The 26,394-nt window shown below is 40.0% G+C and overlaps 1 protein-coding gene across 1 annotated transcript in view; it reads right to left on the bottom strand.

Annotated features, from left to right (window-relative positions):
* Positions 1–26,394, bottom strand: part of sbf2 (SET binding factor 2) — a 665,078-nt gene that overhangs the window by 403,244 nt on the left and 235,440 nt on the right. The window contains exons 3-5 of the mRNA XM_041196757.1: positions 21,423–21,560; positions 11,892–12,014; positions 683–793 (exon numbers count right to left, since the gene is read on the bottom strand). Of these exons, the coding sequence (XP_041052691.1) occupies positions 683–793; positions 11,892–12,014; positions 21,423–21,560 (372 nt within the window). The remainder of the gene's footprint in view (positions 1–682; positions 794–11,891; positions 12,015–21,422; positions 21,561–26,394) is intronic.

The following is a 26,394-nucleotide window of genomic DNA, read 5'->3' on the forward strand; positions in this document are numbered from 1 at the left end:
GTGAACCTTTGGAATTCTCTACTGTAGGGAGCTACGAATGCTCTGTCAATGAGTATATTCAAAGCAGAGATGGACAGATTTTCAGACACCACAGGAATTGAGGGATGTGGGGATAGTGTGGGAAGATGTAGATGAGGTAGAAAATCAGCCATGATCTTAATGAATTGTGGAGCAGGCTCGAAGAGCTGATCGGCCTACTCCTGCTTATTTCTCTTTTGTTCTTAGGTCCTTAAAACTGGCAAGAAAAGCTGACAGAGTTATTAAAAGAAAACTGAACCATTTCCAAACTGCTGGAATGAAGCTCCAAAGCTTTACTAGTTCTTTTGATGGCCTCCCAGGCTTAGAGGTATAATGGTAAAATCCTGGAACTGGCGATCACCATTGACTGAACTGGTCAGTTGACTGACAAGAATTAACTTCTAAGAGTTAAGGTGAGGCTGAGGAGTGATGCAGATGTCTAAGAAAATTATGGAGCAATGCAAATAAAGGTATAACTTGTTCCATTACATCCTGGGACTTTTACCTCTTAATAATAATGCACAGCATTAATGCATCATTATTATGACGCAAGTTTGCAGAAATTTCAAGTCCATTAAGTGGTTAAATAAGCTGCCTTAGCAAAGGAATAGTTAATTCATTCAGTACTTTAAAGTATCTAGTAAAATAGCAATATTTTTCATACCTGAGATCCTCCAGCAACTGGCACCAAACAGGTAAAAAGATTAGCAATCACATTTTCCAAATTCACGTTCAGACTGTCGACATACACCGTGTAAATGAGGCCAAGGCAAGCCTAAAAAGGGGAGTCATTAATTTTCACATAGCTATTCAAAGAATCTTCTCTAATAACCATACTAAACACCATGCACAAGATAATTTGCATTTATCTTAAACTCTTAATACTGTTCAAAACAGAAACCGATTTAGTTCTTTCTTTAAAAAAGAATGACTGCTCATCTTCCATATAGTCGCAATATAACAATCCCAAATTTGCCTTTTACCAATTTCAACCAGTCTCCCATCTTCCTGCTACATTTTAATCTCACTTGTATTCTGAATTTAGCTTTATCATTTAGACTTGTATACACAATCAAACATTCCTGAAAAATCTTGGTATAATTGGCAAATTAATTTCAATGTAGATAAGAAAGAGTACCATTATCCGAAGGCACAGTACTAGTTCTCACATGTATACTGATGACATTCAGCTTTACCTCGGCACAACCTCTCTTGATTGTTCCATGTTGCTATATTATTAGACTATGCAGGACTGGATGAGCAAAAAGTTCCTCCAATTAAATATTGGGAAAACTGAAGCCATTATTTCCACCACACTCCAAATCCAGTTCCTAGCTACTGACAACAACCTGACACTAAAGCAATCAGTATCATATCTGACCCCAAGGTAGGCTTCTGACCACATAGCCACACCACCACTAATACCACCTATTTCAACCTCCATAGTTTACCCTAATCTTAGTTCATCTGCTGTTGAAACCATCATTCATGCCTTTGTTAGCTCAAGACTTGACTATTCCAACACACTCCTAGAGGCCTCCTACATTCTGCCCATCAAACTCAAAACTCGGCAGCCCGAGTCCTAATTCGCATCAAGTCCCATTCACCTATCATCCCTGTGCATGCTAAATTAGCACCTGGTCAAGCAACAGCTTGATTTTAAAATTCTCATCTTTGTTTTCAAATCACCCCATGGTCTGTGAGGTAATGCACTTGGGGAGGGCTAACATGCAAGGGATTATACTATGAATGGTAGGACCCTGGAAAGTTTTGAAGTTCAGAGGGGCCTTGTTGTGCATATCCACAGATCCCTGAAGGTAGCAGGGCAGGTAGATAAGGTGGTTAAGAAGGCATATGGGATATTTGCCTTTATTAGCCAAGGCATAGAATACAAGGTCAGGGAGGTTATGCTGGAACTGCATAAACCACTGGTTAGGCCACAACTGGAGTACTGTGTGCAGTTCTGGTCACCACATTATAGAAATGTGATTGCACTGGAGAGGGTGCAGAGGAGATTTACCAGGGGCTGCTGTCTGGGCTGGAAGGTCTGAGCTATGAGGAAAGATTGGATTGGCTGGGGATGTTTTCCTTGGAGCAGCGAAGGTTGAGAGGGGACCTGATAGAGGTGTATAAGATTATGAGGGGCATGGATAGGGTGGATAGGAAAGCACTTTTCCCATTAGTAGAGGGGTCAATAATCAGGGGGCATAGATTTAAGGTAAGAGGTAGAAGGATAAGAGGGGAGTTGAGAAACTTTTTCACCCAGAGGGTAGTGGGAGTCTGGAGCTCACTGCCTGAAAGGGTGGTTGAGTTAGAAACTCTCGTAACATTTAAGAAGTATTTAGGCATTCACTTGCATTGCCATAGCCTCCAGGGCTATGGGTCAAATGCTGGAAAATGGGATTAGTGGAGTCAGATCTTCGTTGGCCAGCGTGGATATGGACCGAATGGCCTCCTTCTGTGCTGTAAACATCTATGAGTCTTTCCCTTCCCCATCTCTGTAATCTCATCCAGTCTCACAACCCTCCAACACGTCTATACTCAACTAACTCTGGCCTCTTCAGCATCCCCAATTTGAACTGCTCTACCATTGGTGGCAATGCAGTTAATTGTCCAGGCCCTAACCTCTGGAATTCCCTCCCTTAACCTGCCCAGCTCCCTACCTCACTTTCCCTTTCAAGGCTTAAAATCTACCTCTATAGTCAAGCTTTTGGCCATCCAGCCTAGTACCTCCTTATGTGACTCCGTGTCTTATTTTGTTTGATAATGCCCCTATGAAGAACCTTGGGACATTTTGTGATGTTAAAATGCTGTATAAATTGTTGCAGTAACATTTTGGTAGGAAGAATAATGAGGCCACAGTTCCTTCGGGTGGTATCCTAGGCCCAACCATCTTCAGCTGCTCCATCAATGACCTTCCGTCCATCATAAGGTCAGAAATGGGGATGTTCGCTGATGTTCAATGTTCAGCACCATTCACAACTCCTCAGATACTGAAGCAGTCTGTGCCCATATTCGGCAAGACCTGAACAACATTCAGGCTTGGGCTGATAAAGTGCATAGGAAAACCATCACATGCAAGTTTCCCTCTCAACTGCATACCATCCTGACTTGGAACTCAATCACCATTCCTTCACTGTTGCTGAGTCAAAATCCTGGAACTCCCTCTCTAACAGAACCTACACCACATGGACTGCAGCAATTCAAGAAAGGCAGCTCACACCACCTTCTCAAGGGCAATTAGGGATGGGAAATAAATGTTAGCCTAGCCTGCAATGCCAAATCCCATGAAAGAATTTGGAAAAACTTCTTGGATAACAGAAGTCTAAATGCTCTAAATGAGCAAAGGGATCCAGAGATTCAGATACACAGATTAATAAGGCTATTAAAAACAAACAGAGGGTTTCATTTCTAGAGGGATAGCACTGAAAAGCAGAGAGATTATGCTAAACTTATATAGAACCTTGGTTAGACAACATGATACTGTAAATAGTTCTGGTCTCCATATTTTAAAAATATAGAGGCATTAATGAAGATACAAAAGAAGATTCATAAGGCTGAAATTAGAACTTGAGAGATTATAACTATCAGGAAAAATTGAACAGGCTGAGGCACTTTTCTCTAGACAGAGATCTTTAATTAAAGGGTTTGATTTGGTAAGCTGTAGAGAAATGTTTCCACTTGCTGGGAAACCAAAATCAGAGGATATAATTATAAGGCAGTCACTAACACAATAGAGAATTCAGGAAGAACTTATTCATCCAAAGAGCGGTAAGAATGTAAAACTCTCCGTTTCATTTACTCCTAGTGATAAAGAGCACAGATGCATGTAAAGGAAAGCATGAGGAAGAAAGTCATAGAAGAATATGCTGATGGGGTTAGATGAATGATGTCAAAGGATGTTTTCACAGAGCGTAAATGCTGGCATGGACCAGCTGAGCCAAACAGTCTGGTTCTCTGCTGTACACCCGATAGGGCTATACTATTACTTCCCACAAGGCTAACAATCTCCAAAGTTTCACAAGTTTTTCCCTCATAATACTGTCTTGTTGGAATCAGTGTCATGGCTCTTATTTGAACTGTCTCTAGTGCATTGTCTTTGGAGAACTAGGAGTCAAGGTGCAATCTGACCAGAGCATTATATAGTTCAAACACACATTCCTCAGTCTTGTGCTCTATTGTTTTGTCTATATGATCCAGTGTTCTATTTTCTCGTTGATTGCTGCACTGTATTGATAGACTTGACATTCAACATATTCAGAGTCCTAGGTTTATTTCAACAAATTCTTGGCAATTTCAATACCATTAAGAGTAGTTATTAACACTGCCAATTCAGATGGGCAGAGGTAATATTTTCCCCCTTGCTTGTAGTCTGTAAAGATATATCTTAAAAGCTAATAGATGAATTTTAAAAAACGTAAAATAGATAGGGTATGGCCCAAGGAAGAACTGATTAGTTTTTAGCAAAGATGCTGATCTGGATCTCGATTCAGATCCTGATTTTTTTTTTTAATGGATCCATCCATTAACATTGAAAAATAGGGTAACTTAACTTTTTCTTTTAGAATATTGTGGGTTGTTTGATTTAGAATGTTGTTGATTTATAATGTTGTGGATTGTCTCAGCTGCTGAGGTGAAACTTGTCAAAGCTGTCAAAACTTGAGCAGAGCTTTCAGAGCAAGTTGTTGCTCTGGATTGGCCTGAAGCCTCCTCACTGAGATGGAAGCACTTAATAAAAAAGGTTTCTTTTTTCAGTTTTGTAGTTGCAGAGCATCAATCAAGCAGGGAAAAGCCTCAAGGAGGAGCTGCATAATTGTAATAACGTTAACACAGCATGGCGGAGATGTGCACTCTGTGTGCCCTCTTCACTTCTTGTACCATGTTTCCTACCTGTTACAGTGCTTGTCCATACTAAATTTTCACTTACTTCAATATTCTGGCCAACTCATTTTGTAGTTCTGTCTCTTCAAATTCAGCCAACCCACTTACTTTAAGGTCATCTAATGTTTTGACCTATATCCACAGAGCTTCCAAATCCAGATGTGTTTTGTTTGTTCTCCAGAGTAACTGATGTTTAAAACTTCTTTCTTCTCTATTGGCTTTCTGGCCTTTTTTGCCCTCCATGCTATTATTCTTTCAAAATTTCTTTCTCTCACTTTTCAAATATTTACTTTGCAAAATTAAATTTGGCTTTATATTCAGCAGCTGGTGCATGTTTTTGAAATAAACCTTAAATAACAGAAAAAAACTGCTAGCAGTGAAGCAAATGTACAGATGGGAGAGAGATAAGAGAATGAGCAATAGCTGAGATGAGAGTGAGAAAATAAACCCAAAGATGGAGCAGATCGCAGTTATGCTGGAACTGCTTTCTATAGGACTCCTGAGTGTTGAGTTAGATGTGTAAATTACAACCAATATAAAATAAAAACAGAAAATGCTGTAAATACTCAGCAGATTGGGCAGCCTCTGTACAGAGAGAAACAGAGTTAACATTTCAGGTCAATGACCTTTCATCCGGATTGGGAACCAGTCTCCATCCACCCCAATACCCTTCGGTCTGGCTGAACTTGTTCTCAAATTGAACAACAACTCCTTTAACTCCATTCACTTCCTCCAGATAAAGGGTTTTGCTTTGGTTGCCACCATGGGTACTAACAATGTCTGCCTTTTTGTGGGATCCTATTCAGAGCACCCTCCCTCATCTCTTTCTCTGGTGTTGATGGCTACATCAGTGTCATTTCCTGCTCCCATACTGAATTCGAAAATCAATTTTGCTTCCAATTTCCACCCTTCCCTCACCCTCACATGGTCCATCTTTAGCTCTTCCCTTTCTTGACTTCTCCGTCACTATCCTTGACTGCACTTCCTCACATCCTTTCTGCAAGGACTCCATTCCACTCTCCTAGTTTCTCCGTCTCAGTCGCATCTATTCTCATGATGCAACCTTTCATACCGACATTTCTGATATGCCTTCCTTTTTCCTCAACCAAGGTCTCCCCCCACCGTGGTTGATAGGACCCTCGGCTATGTCCATCCCATTTCCTGCACTCACCTCTCCCCCTCCCTCCCAAAACCATATTGGGGTTCACACTGTCCTTATCTTCCTCCCCACTAGCCTCTACATTCAAAAGATCATCCTCAGCATTTCTGCCACCTCCAGTGTAATGCCACCACCAAACACATCTTCCACTCTCACTTTCAGCATTCCAAAGGTACTATTTTCTCAACACATGATCCACTTTTGACTCATCCCCAACAACCCTCTCCTTACCATGGCTACTTTCCATGCAAGCGCAAAGATGCAACACCTGTCTTTTTCTTCTTCTCCCTCCAAGTCCTTAAGTGAAACAGCAAATTATATGTATTCCTTTCAACGTAGCAGACTTTATTCGCTACTCACAATGCGGTCTGCTCTACACTGGGAAACCCAAGTGGAGACTGCATAAACACTGAGGAACTAGTCAATTTGATTCGCCTCCTTGCTTTCAGGCTGACCTCTCTGTCCTTGGCCTCATGCAATGGTCCAATTAAGCTCAACATAAGTACAAGTAACTGCACCATATCCTTCAATTTAGCATTCTTAAAGTATTCTGGACTTGACATCGAATTCAATAATTTCAAATTGTTAACTTTTGTCCACATTTTTTTCCTTTTTCTTTGCAGGCTTCGGTTTTAGTCTTGATTTTCCCTTGAACAGCAGATGTTCGTCAATCTGCCATTGTCGCATCCTCTGGAGGATGTCAATTAGAGAAGTGAAAAGGAATTTGAGAGTAATCAGGTTATAAAGTGAGCTCATTTTGGAGCAGATTTGTGATTTGTACTGCTTCTATTTTTCATACGAATGGATAAAGATCTGTATTTCAATTTTTTGACACCCGCACATCCCCATTTCACCACTGCTGATCATGCTTTCACAAATCTGTAGTCCCCCTCTCTGAAATTCCTAGCCTAAACCCCTCCATCTCCTGATCCACCTTTAAGACTCTCCTTAAAATCCATCGCTTTGGCCAAACTTTGGGACACTCTTCCCAGTATCTCTTTTGGCTTTGGCAAATGCTTTGAGCATTTTTCTACATTAAAGATACTATATAAATACAACATTTTATTGCTGTTGTTATTAATATAGTTGGGCTAAAGGTGGAATATTATTGGAGACAAAGACCAATAAGATTACTGAACAAATTACGAAACAATAATCAATTAAAAGCCAGAACAAGAGATGATACAAGCACAAGGACCCAGAAAATTGACAGTTGTTGACCATGTTCATTATGTTCATTACAGACACAGATAGAATAATAAAATGTGTGAGACCCATGAATGCCTTTTGGAAATTGAATGAGATTTATGTCAGTGTTTTGTCATTATCATCCAACGATTTTTCTTTAAAGTGTTTGGAATTACCTATTTAAATTCACACTGGCAATTCTTTATGGTCTTTTATTTTGTCACCTGATGATTAAGGTCAACAAGTTTGCTAGTAAGTTCAAAGGACATGAGATGGCTTCACTTTAACATGAGAAAAAAGAATGTTTTGACTTGCTTTTGGCGATATGATTAAGGACTCCCTTGATACGGCATGGTGCTGGCCAGAAACACAGTCTGACATTCTCTAAATTCTCCAAACAGCAGCAGCCTCCGTATAAAGTTTATGATGGGTATCAGGTGACATGAGCATTCTGCAATACGGCTCAGTTAGGACCTTTCAGATACACATTGTTGCAGTACTTCCTAACTCATTGTGACTTAATATTTACTAGAACAATTTGTATTTCTACAGTGCCTTTAACGTTACAAATGACCTAAAATGCTTCATAAAGGTAAAATTGGGCACTAAGCAAATGTAGAGAAATTATTTAAGACATGATCAGAGGTGAGCACTGAGGAACACTTCCCTGGAATGGAGAGTGGTAGCTGAGTAGAGGAATGCAGAAAGAAAGAATTTGTCCCAAATGCTCCAGAACCAATTATATACTTTTCAAGTATAATCATTGTCATTGCACAGAAAAATGTGGGAGTCAATCAGAGCACAGCAAGGTCTCATAAACAAGTTTAATAACTGGTTAATCTTGTTTGGTCACAGCATAAATGTTGGCCAATTATACTGGGAGAACCACATGAAGGTTGGGGTTTGGTTTGATATGTCATCTGAAAGTCAGCATTCATGACAATGAAGTATTCCCACAATGCACTGAAGTATCAGCGTACATTATGCACTGGGTATCGCCAAAAGCAAAATCAAAACATTCTTTTTCCTCGTGTTAAAGTGAAGCCATCTTGTATCCTTTGAACTTACTGGCCAATTTGTTGACATTAATCATCAGGTTAAGTAGACTTGAACCATTGCCTTTTTGATTCAAAAACAAGAATTACCACTGAGCCAAGTTGGCACCTGAGTATTTCAGAATCTGGGACTAAGACAGCAGAGGGAAGCAATGGAAAGGACAACAGGGCCCAAAAAGCAAAAGGTAGAAACCGTCACATAGAAATGATAGAAGATAGTGAGAGAAGACACTTTGGAGATGCTAGGAAATGTAAGCAAGAATTATGAATTCAATGCACTGGAGGATGGGGAGAAACAAAAAAAATTGTCCAGAACTTCAGGAGAAGGCAGAGTGGAAGAAAGACCAACTATGTTGCTGACATGGAAATAGGCACTCTTGGTGGTGGCTAGGATGTGGAGCTTGAAGCTAAGTTGAGGGTCATAAATTACACCAAGCACCAAGGTTGCATATTATTCAAGTAAGTTGGATAAAATCTGGCCTAGGATGTAGCTTTTGGTGGCAACAGAACAAAGCAGCTTCAGTTTCAATGGGTCTAATTGCTAATAACTAATTCTTAACTTGCATCAATAAACTAACATTCAATAGTGAGAAATTTGAACTTGGAAGTTAGAAAAAAGTCAAGGCAGAGTTACACGGCAAATTTAAAGTCCAAGTGACAACAGCACAAAAACTGGTTTGATATAGGAAAATCATTGTCACTGATTTTAAAGGGATGAAGTTATCTCAACTAGCTTGCAACTGTTTTCAGTGAGGATAATGGCAGAGAAGTCCCAAAACAATTTGGAGTGGCAATAATTAATGGCTTACTTACTTTGTCGTTCATGGGCCCCTAGAATTCATGTATGCCAGGCTCGGCCAACACATGGCCCACAGGCTGCATTGTGGCCCCCTAAGCCTCTAGGCTCGGCCCGCAAAATTTGCTAGATATTCAACTGACTTTATGTTTGAAAAATGTTGTAAAAGCTGCTCAGCCAACCAACCACAGTCTGGTTCCTCCCTGCATTTGTTGCTATTAGGCTCACGAGTGAGCATATCAGCAGCAAATGCAGAGAAAAACCAGCCTGTGATTGGATAAGCTGCAAACAGTGGGAAGGTAAGTTGATACGTTAAGTACAGGGCCCATAGAGCGAGGTTGGGGAGCAGAACAGGAGGCACAAGGTGTGGACAGGGCCCACCGGTGTCTGAGTGAGCGAGTGGAGACTGTGACAAAGTGGGGTTGGAGGGGGGGTGCCCACGATGGGGAGGGAGGGAGGGCGCAGGCGCCGGGGAGGGAGTAAGCAGGCACTGGGGAGGGAGTGCACGGCCAACCGGGTGGAGGCGGCACGGGTGCACTTGACGGGGAGGGAAGGCACACATGAGTGAGGAGGCAGAGAGAGAGGGAGAGAGTGAGAGAGAGCAAGAGAGGCAGATTGTGCGAGGGGGTGTATTCTCCATGGTAACACCTCTACCAGTGTCCACTTGCAACCAATCAGCATTCTGTTCTGATACAGTATACAGTTGTTTCCCTTGAAATTGGTACTTTGTTGCAAATTGTCTGGACAAGTGCAAGACGAAAAGCTTCGACAAAAAATGTATTTTATTAGCAATACATAAAAAGCACCATTTCTGGATCCTGAGAAACTTAGTCTGCTTTTTGTCAGCCATGCCGTGGTAACACTCTCGCCTGAGTCACAAGGTTCTGGATTCAAGTCTCACTCCAAGGCTTCAGCACAAAAATCAAGGCTGACACTTCAATGGTACTGAGGAAGTGCTGCAAAGTCATAGGTGCTGTCTTTTGGATGAGATGTGAAACTGAGGCTTTACCTGCTTGTGCGGGTGAATGCAGAAGATCCAATGGCACTACTTTGAAGAGCAGAGGGGCCCTGGTGCCCTAGCCAATATTTATCCCTCAATCAACATCACCAAAAAAAATTATTTACTCATTATCCGCTTGCAATTTGTAGGCATTTGCTTTTGCAAGTTGGCTGTCACATTTCCTACATTACAACACTGACTACACTTTAAAGGGGCTTCATTGGTTGTAAAGCACTTTGACGCATCAGGTAATTGTGAGAAGTGCTATATCAAAGTCCTTTTGTTTGTTGTGAAACTGTTAGACCTGGTAATGGCACTTGGAAAAAACTGTAAATAACGCAGTATCCAAAGCATGTGAAACATAGAATAAGACTAGAAAGTGTTGGAAATATTCAGCAGGTAAGGCACCACCATCTGTGGAGTGAGAAACAGAGTTAACATTTCAGGTATGGCCTTTTGTCAGAACTGGAACTTATTGATGTAACAGGTTTTAAGCAAATACAGAGGCAAGGAAAAAGTGGATTTAAAGAACAAAAGGGAAGGTCTGTGACAGGAGAGATTAAATGACAAAAGAGGTTGTGATGGGACAAGTAAGGAAACAAAATACGGGTCTAGAGGAGGTCAACGGGCATAATAGAATAATCACCAACACCTGCTGTCTAAAAAAATGGAAGCAGAGATTATGAGCTGAAATTAGTGAATTCCACGTTGTGTTCGGGAGGCTGTAAAATGCCTAATTGAGAGATGAGATGCTGTTTTTCAAGCTTTGCAAATGTTACTTTTTGTTTTCTTAACTCTCCCTCTATACTTGCTTAAAATTTGGCACACGTCCATTTCCAATTGTGACCAAAGGTCATCAACCTAAAACATTAACTGTTTCTTTCTTCACAACTGCTGCCCGAGCTACTTTATATTTCCAGTAGTTTCTGTTTATATTTCCAGTAGTTTCTGTTTATATTTCAAATTTCCAGCATCCGCAGAATTGTGCTTTTATGTGAAATACACTGTCTATGCAAACAGTGGACTGCAATTGGGAGTGATTGTCATGGCTCATGCAGCAACTGTAAGAGCAATTCACATAAAAGGTACATCATGATGAATTAGATCTGCTAATACAATTCTTCTTCAGCTGTTCTCCATTTGTTATATGAAATACAGTTAAAAACCTGTACTATAATACAATATAACCACACTTTAAATGAAGCTGGGTTTGAGGTAGATGTTCAATCCACTGCACGCCAGATGTCCCCAATGCTGTTTTTTTTTTTAGAAACGTGCACTTAATGTTCTAAAAAGATAAAATAAGGTTGCAGTTCAGTGCAAATCAGCTCCTTTCCCTAAGAAACTGATAGCCACTTGTCATCCACTACCACTTAGAATGGTTTATCATAAATTGATCCCAAATACTTGAAGTCTGACCTCCAACAGGTCCTAACATCCCACATTGATTGCAAAACATGCCAACTATATTCTGAGTACCATTGGTGTATTAATTAGGTAGCAAAGAACTTCCTACTTGTAAAAACAGAAAGAATTAAAGTGGCTTCTGTTTTTAATACATTGCTTTTATTACAAGTACATCATGAACAGAATACAAAAAGAGTAATGTTAGATTTCTACTTTATTCACCTCACATCTTTATTAAACACATGACTATATGACTCATGAAATGCAGGTTTCATCAGCCTCCATGGATTCAATAACTGAATGAATTAAAGAATAGTGAAATACGCAGACTTATAAAAAAATATCTATTTTGAAAATGTGGCAGGACAACAATTGAACTAAGTTTACCTTGAATATTTCTGGGTAATCCAGTTGGGACACAAGCACCAAACTTTTAGGAGCAAACACCTGTGCAGGTTGGATTAACCCTGTATCCTCCTCTTCACCTTCTGTATCTTCATGTTTAGTTCCCTAAAGCATATTGAAGAGATTGAAATAAATGAAATCCAAAAAGTACCAACTTGCATTTCTCCACATTCGAAAACTATAAATTCAAATTTAAAGTCAAAAAGGTCAAACTTTCTTCACGTTTTATCAAAATATTAAAGCTGTGAAACAAGATAAATCATGTAGGCTTGCCACAATAGTATGTTGTTAACACAATTTTGTCTATCCTGATGCATTTAGATAAATTTGAATATTTTTCTTTTGATTATAGTTGACCAACTAATTAATAAACACTGATCTACATTTACATTTCACCTCAAAACCTCCCTCAGAAATGTTCAAAGTACTTTATGTTAATACATTTTGAAGTACATTAATTATTGCCATGTAAATGAATGAGGTAAGTCAAGATACCAGAAATTGCACTGAAATGCTGATTGATCTAGGAGTGTTAATAAAAGAAAATGATATCAGTAGAACTCGCTGCTCTATATTTTTTAAATGTCCAACTGAACAGGCAGGTAGGTGTCAGCTTAACTTCCCATCCAAAAGATGGCATCACCAAAAACAAGCATCCATCAGTACTATATTAAGGTGGCCAGACCAAGAAAAGGTCCATGCGTGAGGGAGAAAAGACATATTGATGGTTGCATCACATTTGATTAATATTAGCAAGAGGGTCTCCAAGGCAAGTTTACTGACACCAGAATTGGTCAATGCAAGAACTAGAGTTTGACCACAACACAAAGCTTCATAATCTGACATGGGGTAATATAAGAAACTTAATGCATCCCTCTCATTACTCTCTGCTTAGCCCTGCATCACTTTTAGAATCAACCCTTGGAACTGTTCTCTCCCAAACTTCCCATCGCTCTTCTGCAATTCTCAAAAGAAAAGTGAAGAGGCATGTTGTTATTGTAAATTTATCTTTTGGATTGTTGATGGTCTTAAATTCCTCGTAATGCATGTGCAACAACCATGAATATGTACTGTTTGTAGGTATTCAAATGGTAGGAGGGACTGTTTGGTGCACTGAGGGATGGAGGGATTCTTCAAATGAACCTCTCATCAATTTGCTGCCTAAGAGCTCTAACAACTAACAGCACTGTTGCACTTCGTTCTTCCATCTGGATCCTCTGTTTCTTGATCTTCCTGTTCCTTCTCCAGTTCGTCTTCTTGTCAGCTCCAAGACTTGTCCCTTTGCATGGTAATTCTGCATTGTATGCAACATATGACAACACATCTTGAGACTCGCTTGAGACTTTACTGAAGGATGTCCAGACAACAGAACCTTTGTTTTAAAATCTCAACTTTCTGCTTCATCTGAGCTCTTGTCTGGCTCCAACTGTAATGCATCTCAGCACTGTTTGAGTTCCTCACAAAAGTCAGGAGCCAGTTAGCAAGGATATATCCTCCTCCCCCCCCCCAGCAACCTCCGCCTCCCCTCCAAGTAGCTAGCCTGATAGCCAATGGCCTGGATGGAAGAGACAAGCAGAGTGAAAGCATCATGACTACCACCAGGAAATAGCACACAGACGAGCATAATCCTCCACCTTTGATCACACAAGCTGCACATTCAAGAAATGGAAGTCTTGTCTATTGTTGTATTGTCTATTGCTGTTTGTTCATAGAAAGTACGTAGTGTTGCATGGGTCCAGTCTGTGATCCCAGCATCTAAGGAAATCTTGTATTCCAGGCAAGTGCCACAGTCCTTCCACTTGTTTGGCAGTCTCCATGAGAAGAAGTTAATAAAATCCTGTAGTTAGTAAAGAGTACAGCTGATGGAATCATGCATAGCAAACTCGCTTAAATTGCTTATGTCACCTGATGCAGTCTGGAATGAATCAGAAGCATAAAAGTTGAGAGCAATAGTGACACAGGTAGGGCTGTACAACCTGTGGTTCTGGGCTCCAATTCTCCAAGATGGGTGGCACTGGCAAGGCCAATATGTATTAGTTGCCTAATTGCCATGAGAAGATTATGTTAGGCCTTCTTCCTGAACTGCTGCAGACTGCATGATTCGTGTAGTGTTTGGTACAACTGAATGGCTTGCTATGTCTTCAAGTGGTTAAAAGGCAACTATATTTGTGTGGAACTGGAGTCACATGTCGGCCAGATTGGCTAAGGGGAAATAGGTTTCTTTACCAAAAGGGCATTAATCAACCATGTTGGGTTTTTATGATATTCTGACAGCTTCATGGTCCCTGACACTAGCTTTATGTTTCCAGGTTTTAACTGAATTCAGTCTCAAACTGCCGCAGTGGGATTTGAACTGTCATTCTCTGGTCTACAAGCCCAGTAATGACAGATTTGGCTCATTTGGGGTGAATGATCCTTTAAATGATGAAAATGTGTCCTGTCTCAATTAGAAAATATGATTTCTCTTTCTGATTGCAAAACTTTTCAAACCCAATAACATTAGGAACTTCTTCTAAAAAGGAAGTGATTGTGCCACAAGTAGAATTCTCAGAAGAGCAAGTACTTTCTCACTATATTATTCATTGTTTGCTTCATATGATCCTTCTATAATTTTTTTCTCACCTCCCATTTCTCTTTCAACTCTTCTTTTGTATAGAGTAACATTTATTTCTTGTTTTACGTTGCCTTCAAAGTCAGGGTTGCAATTTTTTGACCAAATCAGAAACTTGTCATTGTATCCACTATTGAAAAATATTCTATAAACAAAAAGGCAAGCTCCTTTGTTGTCAAGATAGAAACTAAGTAGTTCTGAAACTCTCCATACATGACCAAAAACAAAAATACCCAAAAAATGTACATTGGAGAAACACTTCAAGCAGTCAAATAGAATTAATATAGCAAAGGATACTAATATGGCAAAGAATATTAAATTTTTCTAACATTCCATTCCCATATGCACTGGTTTTGCAACTGAAAATTTATGTTTGAACTACCGATAGTTTGAGGATATATTATTCATCCATGTTTTGAGGTTGTTCCTAAGATACACGATAAAACTTACAAATATTGAAAGAATAAAGAAATAATGACAAATATGCTGCCATCTGCTGGTCCACCATATTATTTTGAATAAAATCATGACTTATGAAATAAAAATAGGAAGTGCTGGAAATACTTAACAGGACTGGCAGCATCTGTGGAGAGAGAAACAGAATTAACATTTCAAGTGGAATATGACTTCTTCAGAAATGTATGACTTATGATTTTATGGCTTTTGCTGGGACAAACATAGGGTGAAATCACATTATTCCAAATATCATCATACGTTTAACAATACTTCAATGAGTTCCACTTTATAATATTTAAAAACATTGTGGCTTTAATGCTTTTTTAAATAACACAAACTAATCCACCAGACACTCAACATTGACTGTTTTTCAGCACCTCTTGGTCAAGTAAAATTATATATCACTCACCCTGAAAACAATACCTGTCGGGTTTTCCTCCCACCACATCCCGATGGAAAATCTATCCTACAAATGCGCATCATTAGACGTGAACAGACAGATTAGGGGAAATTTCTTTAAGTAGATATATTAGGGGCATGGGTTACTTTGTGGCAAAGAATAGTAGACGATTTTATGTTTCAAAGGAAACATGGATAACCTTTGAAGGAAAGGATGGGCAGAGCCATGCAAAAAGTAGAGATGTAGGATTAATTCTGAATTGATCAAGCAGTCAGAGACACGATGGGCCAAATGGTTGGCACTATGCTGTAAACCTCTGTAGTTCTAAGCCATTATTAAAGATAGAGATGAGCAAAAAGCAATAACAGCAGCAAAAAGTTAAACATAATTAAGTGAAAGATAACTAAGCTCAAGTAATTGAAAGGTTTAAAGGCCTATATAAAGGTGAATGAAGGAGACATGATTCAAATATATACTTATGTCCTTTAAGAAGCCAGCTAGCAAACTAAAGTTATCCAGTTTTCCTTTGTTTGTTCATGGCATCTGAGTATTGCTGGCAAAGCCAGCATTTTTTGCCATCACTAACTGCCCTTGAGAAGGTGGTAGTAATTTACTCAACAAAGAATATTGATTAAAAAATTCGCAAGTGAATTTGTGATAAAGTGCATTATAAATGCAATTACATTTGTTGAAAATTATTAATGTTCGTGGAATTACTGCATGAGCCATGTGGATTTAAAACTAGCTTAACAATAGTGAACAGGAGATGGCAAAAAACTGGACAATTTGGTGTCACAGGCCAATTAAGATAGGATTTTTTCTATTTTTAGAACTGTTCAATGTGGGGTTGCACCAAAGATAGCATCAAAGAACAGGGTAAACAGAAGCAAAAAATTTCAAAAAAGATTTGGGTGGAGAGTGTGTGTGGAGAGAGAAAGAAATGGGTAAAGGAGAAAGGGGGAGAAGAGAGTGGGACAGAATCAGCAAAAAAGAGCAACAGAGAAAGAAAACTGGAGTGAGGAGAAGGGGGGAAAAAAGGGAACAAAGAGTGAGAGAAAAGAAAAAAAAACCCAACGCACTGCACAGCAAATGAATTATTTTGCAATATATTTAGTCACTGTTGTTTTGTAGGCAAATATGGGAGTCAATTTGCCCATAAAAAAATCAAACAACCAGTTTGTGATGGGTCATAAAGTCATTATGGAACAGAAAGAAGCCATTCAGTACATTTGCATCCATGTCGGTTCTCTGTAGGGTAATCCAATCAGTCCCCTTCCCCCACCATATCCCCATAGCCCTGCAGGGCTTTTCTTTCCTCAAATGCCCATCCAATTTCCTTTTCAAATCATTCATCGTCTCTGCTTCCACCACCCTTGTGGGCAGCAAGTTCCAGGTCATTACCACTTGCTGCATAAAAAAGTTCTTCCTTACATCTTTCTTCCACCTCGTGTCCAAAACCTGTGGCCCCCTAGTCCTTGTATCAACAGCAAATGGGAACAACTTTTCTTTATTTACCTTACCATACCTGTCATAAGTTTGTACACCTTTATCAAATCTTCCTTCAATCTCCTTCGCTCCAAGGAAACAACCGCAGCTACTCCAACTTAACCTAAAAGCTAAAATCCCTGATCTCCGGAACTATTCTGGTAAATCTCCTCTGCACCCTCTCAAGGACCCCCAAATACTATGTTGACCAGAACTGGACACAATATTCCAATTAAGGCTTAACCAGAGTTTTATAAAGTTTCGGCATAACATCCCTGCCTTTATACTCAATAACTCTATTCAATGAGGCTTTCAAGATATTACATGCTTTGCTAGTTACTTTCTCAATATGTCCTGCCACCTTTTAAAGATATCTGCACATGAACCTCAGGTCCTTCTGTACCGGCACACCATTTAGAACTGTGTCATTAAGTCTATATTGCCTGTTCCTATTCCTCCTGCTAAAATGCATCACTTCACACTTCTCCGTATTAAATTCTATCTGCCAATTCTGCTAACCTATCTATGCCCTGTTAAAATTGGTAAGTCACCAGGGATCAGATGAGATGCATCCAAGGATACTTAGGAAAGAAAGGATGGATATTGCAGAGGCGCTGGTCATAATCTTGCAATCTGCCTGAGACACAGGGGTTGTTCCAAAGGACTGGAGAATTGGAAATGTTGCATCTTTGTTCAAAAATGGATATGAGTATAAGCCCAGCAGCTACAAGCCAGTCAGTATAATCTTGATGATGGGAAAGCTTTTAGAAACAGTAATTCTGGGCAAAATTAACAGCCACTTGGACAAATGTGAATTAATTAAGGAAAGCCGGTATGTATTTATTAAGGACACTAATTTGAGATTTCCAATGAGTTAACGGGGATGGTTGATATGAGTACTATAGACTTTCATTTAAAAGGCATGCCAGCAAAGTTGAAGCCACTGAAATAAAAGGGATAGTGGCAACATGGATATGAAGTTGGCTGAGTGACACGAAACAAAGCAATGGTGAACAGTTGGCTGGCCTTCAGATTGGAAGATGGTACATAATGAGATTGCTCAGGGATTTGAGTTAGGACTACTGCCTTTTTTGTGTGTATAAGGCACAATTTCAAAATTTGCAGATGAAACAAAGCTTGGAAACATTGTGAACTGTAGCGAGGATAGTGATACCGACTTCAAGAGGACATAGACAGGGTGGTGGAATAGGTGAGTATGTGACATGAAATTTAATGCAAAGAATTATGAAATTATACATTTTAGTAGGAAGAATGAAGTGTGACAATATAAAATAAAGGACACAATTCTAAAGGGGTTGCAATAGCAGAAGGAGCTGAGGATATATGTGCACAAATCATAGAAGGTGGCAGGGCAGGTTGAGGAAGTGGTTAACATAATATATAGGATCTTGGGTTTTACAAATAGAGGCAAGGTGTACAAAAGCAAGGAGGCTGTGTTAAACCTATATAAAACACTGGTTCAACCTCAACTAGAATATTGTGTCCAATTCTGGGCACCACGTTGTAGCAAGGATGTGAAGACATTAGAGAGGATGCAAACAAGATTGACAAGAATAGCTCCGGGGCAAAGGGCTTCAGTTATGAGTATAAATTGGAGAAGCGGGGGATACTTAGAAAAGAGAAAGTTGAGAGGAAATTTAATAAAAGTGTTCAAAATTATGAGGGATCTGGAGTGTAGATAGAGAGAAACTGTTCCCATTGGTGACTGGTGTCCTCTGGTTCTCAACTCTATTTAAGATGAATGGCAAAATAACCATCAATGTGACATGAGGAAAAACCTTTTTAAGCATCTAGTGATTAGGATCTGGACTACACCACCTGACGGCATGGTGGAGGCAAATTTAATCGTGGCTTTCAAAAGAGAATTGGATAATTACCTTAAGAGGAAACATTTACGGGACTACAGGGAAATGGCAGGGGAGTGTGACTAACTGAGTTTCTCTTGCAGAGATCCAGCATGGACATGGTAGGCTGAAAGGCCTCCTTCTGTGCTGTAGCTATTCAATGATTCATGAATATTGATTTTTCAAAATACTCATAACAAAATGTAGACTGGAGATGTCTTATTTAATATTTCCAGTTAAGTAGTCTAATGGAAAAAAACATTGTTTTTGCTAAACAACCAGTGTTATGCAATTTGTAAATAAATGGCGCTCCATTTGAAGTCTGTTCTGAGTTTAGAAGTTTAAGCTCCAACTGCCAGTGTGGGTAACATACGACATGTGTTCCATCTCACTGGCTCCACATCATGTAACGATGGCTATAACTAAAAGGTCAAGAAGGCACTTTATTTCCAAGTTTACTTGTACTGGTTAAACAATTTGTATATTAATTTTTTACTAAGTCACATTTCTGACAACATTCCTTCATGCTGTAATCTTTACGACTGTTGTTTATGCAAAATGTTCTGTTTTTTCATGCAATATAAGGAAAACAATAGAGCTTGCCATATTATTTGGTCATTAGAATGGAATTCAATGTATGTACTTTATCTTAATAAATTCATAATTGTGGTGTCTGACCAGAAGAACCTTGAACTTTATATGTTTAGCAACTGATGTCTACAAGACTGATTGTCCAGAAAGAGAAGGAAATGGGAGCTATCTATAAAGGTTACCAGGATGTCAAACTTCAGGGATAACTGTGCAAAAGGAAAATCAGTCTGCTGATAAAAACACTGTGATATTATAATCCAAATTGCCTTTTATAAATTTAGGATGGAGGTAACAAACTAAAGGCCTTAACCTCAGACTTAGATTTGCAAACAAAGGCCTTTGCTAACATATAGTGTTTACAAACACCATCTGAAGAAATATTCAGGAATGATAATTTAACCTAGCTTTATCTTGAACTTGTTTTGATGCATTTTAATTAAGTATTAAGTCAGCTGCCAAAAATGCTTCATGCACAAATGAACCATAGTAATGTTCTTGGGGCTTTATTAACATGACTAATTAAAAATCTATGACAGTTGGCAACTAATTGTATGTAAAGGTAACAACCGTGGTGGCAAAGCAAGCCTCTTGGAAGTGTACTGCAATATTCTCGACTTGAAGTGCATCATTCCCATTGTAGCAGGCATGGTTATTTTATAAAAGACAATGAGGACATTACTTATCAAATTCAGTGTAAATACATTTTATTTGTCCAAGACAACCTGGCAGCTAGTAGTGAGTCAAAGAGGTTTACAGGGCTATTTGCATTGCCACCATAAATATTTTAGTATATGAAAATTCTGTTCATGGAATTATGCTTAAAAAGTAAGGCAAATGTAAAGTGTACTATGATCTAAGCGCTCTATTGCTACAGTAAAAACCTTCAAATCAGAATGATCCACATTACAATAGCTTATAGATTGCCAGTCCACTGAGGACTTGTCTAAGTTTTGAAAGGAAATACAAAAATACATCAAAATGAGCCAGTGCCGACAACATATTATGCAATAAAAGGCCTTATAATTCAACAGATCTTTTTGTGCCAGTGTTTTACCCCAGAGGTAAGGATTTCCTTCAACACTGACTTCAACACAGTCAGCTCATTTGTATAACCACTGACATTCATCTACCCAATTCCCATGTAGCACGTGAGTACGGCAATGAAGAAATGGAAACTGCTGATAAAGGACTTCCAAAAGCTGAGAATGATTGGAGATTTCAGCAACAGACTCAGGGAGCAGCACTCAAGAGTTGAATATTTTGAAAGACTGAGATAACCTGTTAGGTGTGTATAATAGATGGCTGGCTCATTCAGGATTTTTAAAGCAATTATTCAAGTGAAGGACCTGGCAGAGGCAACCAGATAAGACAGCAGAGAATTAGAAGGCAGCAGAAAACATGATCATTCAATTCTAATCATACCAAAATTCAGACACTCATTAAAAAAGATGCAAGGATGAGAGAGACTAATGGGTTCCCAAGAAAAAAGAGTGCTGCATGTCACGTGAAACTAACTACCACTTTTATAAGCCCTATAACTGTATCCTGGCTAGCGATTCTGGTTGAACAAAATCATTTACAACTGTAATAAGACACCCGTCTGTCCCATTTGAACCCAGAATCAACTTCCAACTGCATATTGTCTCCATCCATTGTCTTCCACCTCCATTATATAATTTCCAACCCTACTTCAGACCGTATACCATTGAAACTCATTTGCACGTTTGTCCCCTCTGGTCAGACTCAACTGTTTCAATTACTTCCTGGCCAGCCTCCCATCCGCAAACTTCAATTCACTTGAAATTCTGCTGCCTCTTTCCTATCCTGCACCAAGTCCTGCTTCTGAGTTAAATTTGCTCCCAGCACCTCAATGCCTCAAATTTAAAATTCTTATCCTGGTGTTAAGATCCCTTTGTGGCCTTGCCCCTTCCTATCTCTGCAATCCTCCCAACTCTATACCTGCCCTTGGAGCTCTCCAGTCCTCAGACTTTCCTCTCATGCAACCCCTCCCTTTCCACACCAGTACTGGTGGCTGTACCTTCAGCTGTCTAGAGGCCACTATGAAGTAAAATAAAGTAAATAAGAAATTCTCTGTATGTACTTACTTGTAAATTAATTTCCGCTTCATAAAAAGTTAGACATGCACAGTAGTGGCGATCTGAGTCAATGTCTGTCAAAACCACCACAAAATACGTCGGCTGCTTTCGTTCAGTGGATAGTTGCCAGCCACCAGGTTGACAAAACTAAAGTAAAAAAAATGAAAACAGTTAGGACACAACTTTGTTCTTCCAAAACATCCAAAGATCATTTGATAAGTTTCATAAGCCAATATGTAAAACATTACATGTTTGTTTAATAATGTTTTAAGAGAGTGAAAAATACCAGTATGTGGATTAAATTGCATATTTTACGTCTGTAATACAAATGCAAAACATTGCAAGTGCTGGAAATCTGAAATAGAAACAGAAAAATATCAAAATACTCAGTAGGTCAGGTACCATTTGTGGAGAAAGAATCAGAATTAATGTTTCAGGTCAATGATCTTTCTTCAGAACTGGAAAAGGCTCTTTCAAATTTTGAAAGTCATCAACCTAAATATTAACCATGTTTCTCTCTCCGCAGATGGTACCTGATGATGCTGAGCATTTCCAGCATTCTCTGTTTTATTTTTAAACAAAAAGGTATTTCTGTCCCTCTCATTCCTCAGGCCAGCAATGTAATTTTTACACAAATGGTTTGAACAAGAAGCAGAGAACTTGCAGCAGTTGCAGTTGAAAGTTGAGATTCATGATTTTCAAACTTCCTAACTTGCTGCCAGTAGTGTGCAACCTTCCCAATATAAACAAGACAGTTTCCAAAACACCAGGGGCCAAGATTATTATGGGAGTATTTTAAGGAACAGTTCAGTGATATAAACACAACATTAGATGAACTTATCTGGAGGACTGTATGAAACTCAAACATCCAACAGTTGCACTGAAAATCAAGGGGGAAAAATTCAATAGCCCGTGAAAAACGGGTGCGAGGATCATGATGTGCAATCAATCTGCACCCAAATTTGCGTTGCCTGCTAATTTGCATGAGTACTGAGTGCAGCAAGCATTAAATATGATGTTGTAACTGCCTGCTTCAGCAGGGGACCAAGTTCGCGTGAGGCTAACAAAACTTAAAGTCAACCTGCACCACTTACAAAAGAGGCACATCCTGGCTAGAACAGGTGTTGGAGCTGGTTGTGAAACAGTCTGCACAGGGAAGAAGAGAGAGTCATGGCACATCAGAGAGACTGTGTTCCAAGGTTCTCTGACTGGGCGATGGATGCCTTGGTCATGTACAGGAGGAGAAATGGGATTTACCTGTCAGGTACATGTATACAAATCATTGGAGGTGACAGGGCAGGTTAAGAAAGGGGTTAAAAGGCATTATGGAATCATGGGCTTTATAAAATGGAGTATAAAGTGCAAAAGCAAAGATGTTATGATGAACCTTTAGAAGACAAGGGTGCAGTCTCAACTGGAGTATTGTGCCCAATTCTGGGCAATGCACTTCAAGGAAAGATGTGTGCCCTTTAGAGAGGATCAGAAAAGATTTACAAGATTGTTTCCAGGGATGAGGGACCTCAGTTATGTGGACAGATTAGAGAAGCTAGGTTTGTTCTCCTTGGGGATATTTGATGTGTTCAAAATCATTAAGCATCCAGAGAGGAGAGACAAACTATTCCCATCGGTGGAAGAGTTGAGAACCAGAGGTCACCGATTAAAGTGACTGACAGAAGACCAAACTGTGATGAGGAAAATCTTTTTCACGCAGCAAGTGGTTAGGATCGGGGATGCACTGAGATGTCAGGGAGCAGGGAGGAGTCCAGCATCAATATTGCAGAGCATTTGGTGCTGAGCGCAAAGCCCATCTTTACAGTGTGGAAATGTTAGCCAACTCAATTAGCGTACTTGCAGGTCCAGCCATAATGCAACACATGATAGCCAATGTCTCAACTTACCAGTCAGCAAAAGCAAACTTCACCCAAGATGTGGGTGCTGCAGTGGAAACTCAGCTTGCTGCCATGAAAGCTCAGACAGCTGCGAGCAAACTTGTCCTGGTGTCAAGCTTCTTGAGTGTTGTTGGAGCTGCACTCATCCAGTGGAGAGTATTCCATCACACTCCTGACTTGTGCCTTGTAGATGATCGACAGACAGGCTTTGGGGAGTCAGGAGGCAAGTGACTCACCACAGGGTTCCTAGCCTCTGACCTGCTCTTGTAGCCACAGTATTGATATGGCTAGTCCAGTTCAGTTCCTGGTCAATGCTAACCCCCAGGATGTTGATAGTGGGGGGATTCAGTGATGGCAATGCCATTGAATGTCAAGGGGCGACAGTTAGATTCTCTCGTTGGAGATGGTCATTGCGTGGCGCAAATGTTACTTGCCACTTGTCAGCCCAAACCTGGATATTGTCCAGGTCTTGGTTCATTCGGACACGGACTGTTTCACTATCTGAAGAGTCACAAATGGTGATGAACATAATGAAATCATCAGTGAACATCCCCACTTCTGACCTTATGGTGAGAGAAAGGTCATTGAAGCAGCTGAAGATGGTTGGGCCTGAGCCACTATCCTGAGGGACTCCTGCAGTGATGTCCTGGAACTCTGAGATGATTGACCTCCAACAACCACAACCAGCTTCCTTTGTTCCAGGTATGACTCCAAACAGCAGAGAGCTTTCCCCTGATTCCCAATGGCTTGAGTTTTGCCAGGGCTCCTTGATGCCACACTCTGTCAAATATGGCCTGGGTGGCAAGGACAGTCACTCCCACCTCACCTTAGGAGTTCAGCTCTTTTGTCCACGTTTGAACCAAGGCTGGAGTGAGGCCAGCGGCTGAGTGGCTCTGGTGGAACCCAAATTGAGTGTCACTCAGCAGGTTATTGCTAAGCAAGTGCAGCTTGATATTGCTGTTGATGACCCCTTCCATCACTTTACTAATGATAGAGAGTAGACTGATGGGGCGGCAATTGGCCAGGTTGGAACTGTCCCGCTTTTTGTGTACAGGACATGCCTAGTCAATTTTCCAGATTGCCGGGTAGACGCCAGTGTTGTAGCTGTACTGGAACAGCTTGGATAGGGGTGCAGCAAGCTCTGGAGCACAAGACTTCAGTACAATTGCCCAGATATTGTCAGGGCCCATAGCCTTTGCAGTATCCAGTGCCTTCAGTCATTTCTCGATATCACATGGAGTGAATCAAATTAGCTGAAGACTGTCCTCTGTGATGTTGGGGACCTCCAGTGGAGGTCAAGATGGATCATCCACTTGGCACTTATGGCTGCAGATTGTTGCAAATGCTTCAGCCCTATCTTTTGAACTGATGTGTTGGGCTCACCCATCAATGAGGAGGGGATATCTGTGGGGCCTCCTCCTCCAGTGAGTTGTTTAATTGTCCACCACCATTCACGATTCGATGTACAGGACTGCAGAGCTTAGATCTGATCCATTGGTTGTGGAATCGCTTAGCTCCGCCTATCACTTTCTGCTTATGCTGTTTGACAAGTAAGTAGTCCTGTGCTGGAACTTCACCAGGTTGACACCTCATTGTTAGGTATGACTGGTGCTGCTCTTGGCATGCCTTCTCACACTCCTTATTGAACCAAGATTGATCCTCTGGCTTAGTGGTAATGGCAGAATGGGGGATATGCCAGTTCATGAGGTTACAGGTTGTGGTTGAGTACAATTCTGCTGCTGCTGATGGCCCACAGCACCTCATGGATGCCCAATCTTGAGTTGTTACATCTATTCAAAGTCTATCCCATTTAGCATGGAGGTAGTACCACACAACACAATGGAGAGTATCCACAAAGTGAAGACAAGCCTTCGTCTCCACAAGAACTGTGTGGTGGTCACTCCTACCAATACTGTCGTAGACAGATGCATCTTTGGCAGGCAGGCTGGTGAGGATGAGGTCAAGTATGTTTTTCCCTCACTGCATGCCACAGACCAGTCTAGCAGCTATGTCCTTTAGGACTTGGCCAGCTTGGTCAATATTGGCACTACGGAGCCACACTTGGTGATGGACATTGAAGCCCACCATCCAGAGTACATTCTGCATCGTTGGCACCCTCAGTGCTTCCTTCAAGTGGTTTTCAACATGGAGGGGTACTGATTCATCAGCTGAGAGGGAGGGGGAGTGGTACGTGGTAACCAGCAGGAGGTTTCCTTTCCCATGCTTGACTTGATGCATTGTGCTCCAGAATGGCATTGCTGGCATTAAATCAGTGTTACACACCGATAGATATCGCAATCTGCCTAATGTGAGTACTTCTGTCAATCAATCCATGTGCAAGCTCAAATGCCCTTACCAAAATGGCATCTGACACAGCTCACACCCCATGGATGCCATTTTGGAGCCAAAACGGCACTCAGTGCCAAAATTACAGCCATGAGAAACCAAATTTTGCAGCCCTAAAATATTGCAACAGTCAAGCTATTTAGTCAACTTTTTCCTTTGATTCTTCAGCATAGGGAAAACAATAGATTAATGAACAGTGTATGCAATAAAAGTGATTTGGTCAATTTAAAAGCTAAAAAATGCTCTCAGCTGTTGGTTTGCAAAGGCCTGTATATAAAAGGAAAATTGCTGCTAAATTTAATCAGCAATACAAATTTAGAAAACCAATCACTTTTCTGTTACACATACTTGTAAATGTTTTTTTATTTCCAGCTAGACTGATTGGCTAAACGAATAATCAGAGCAAATGAACTGTCGGACAGAAATTTTCAAAATGGGTATTTTTAATCTATATTTTATAGGAATCTTGATTGAAGATTCTTGATTGGCAAAACAGATGATAGGTTTATTGAGATTCAACTATAGCACTTCATAAAATTTTGTTACTGAATAAAATGACGTGCAAGTGACTGAGATACATCAATCAACCACATTTGTAAAACAATGCACAACTTAACACACATAAATGATTGATAGCATTTCTTTGAAAGTCTTAAACACTGGGATAAAAATCTCTTGTTAAATTATCAAATTAAATGGATTAGATTTTGAACTATAAAAGGACATTTGGAAAATATTACATAACA

The sequence above is a fragment of the Carcharodon carcharias genome, chromosome 10, assembly GCF_017639515.1.
Source record: "Carcharodon carcharias isolate sCarCar2 chromosome 10, sCarCar2.pri, whole genome shotgun sequence".
In the NCBI taxonomy this organism is placed as follows: domain Eukaryota; kingdom Metazoa; phylum Chordata; class Chondrichthyes; order Lamniformes; family Lamnidae; genus Carcharodon; species Carcharodon carcharias.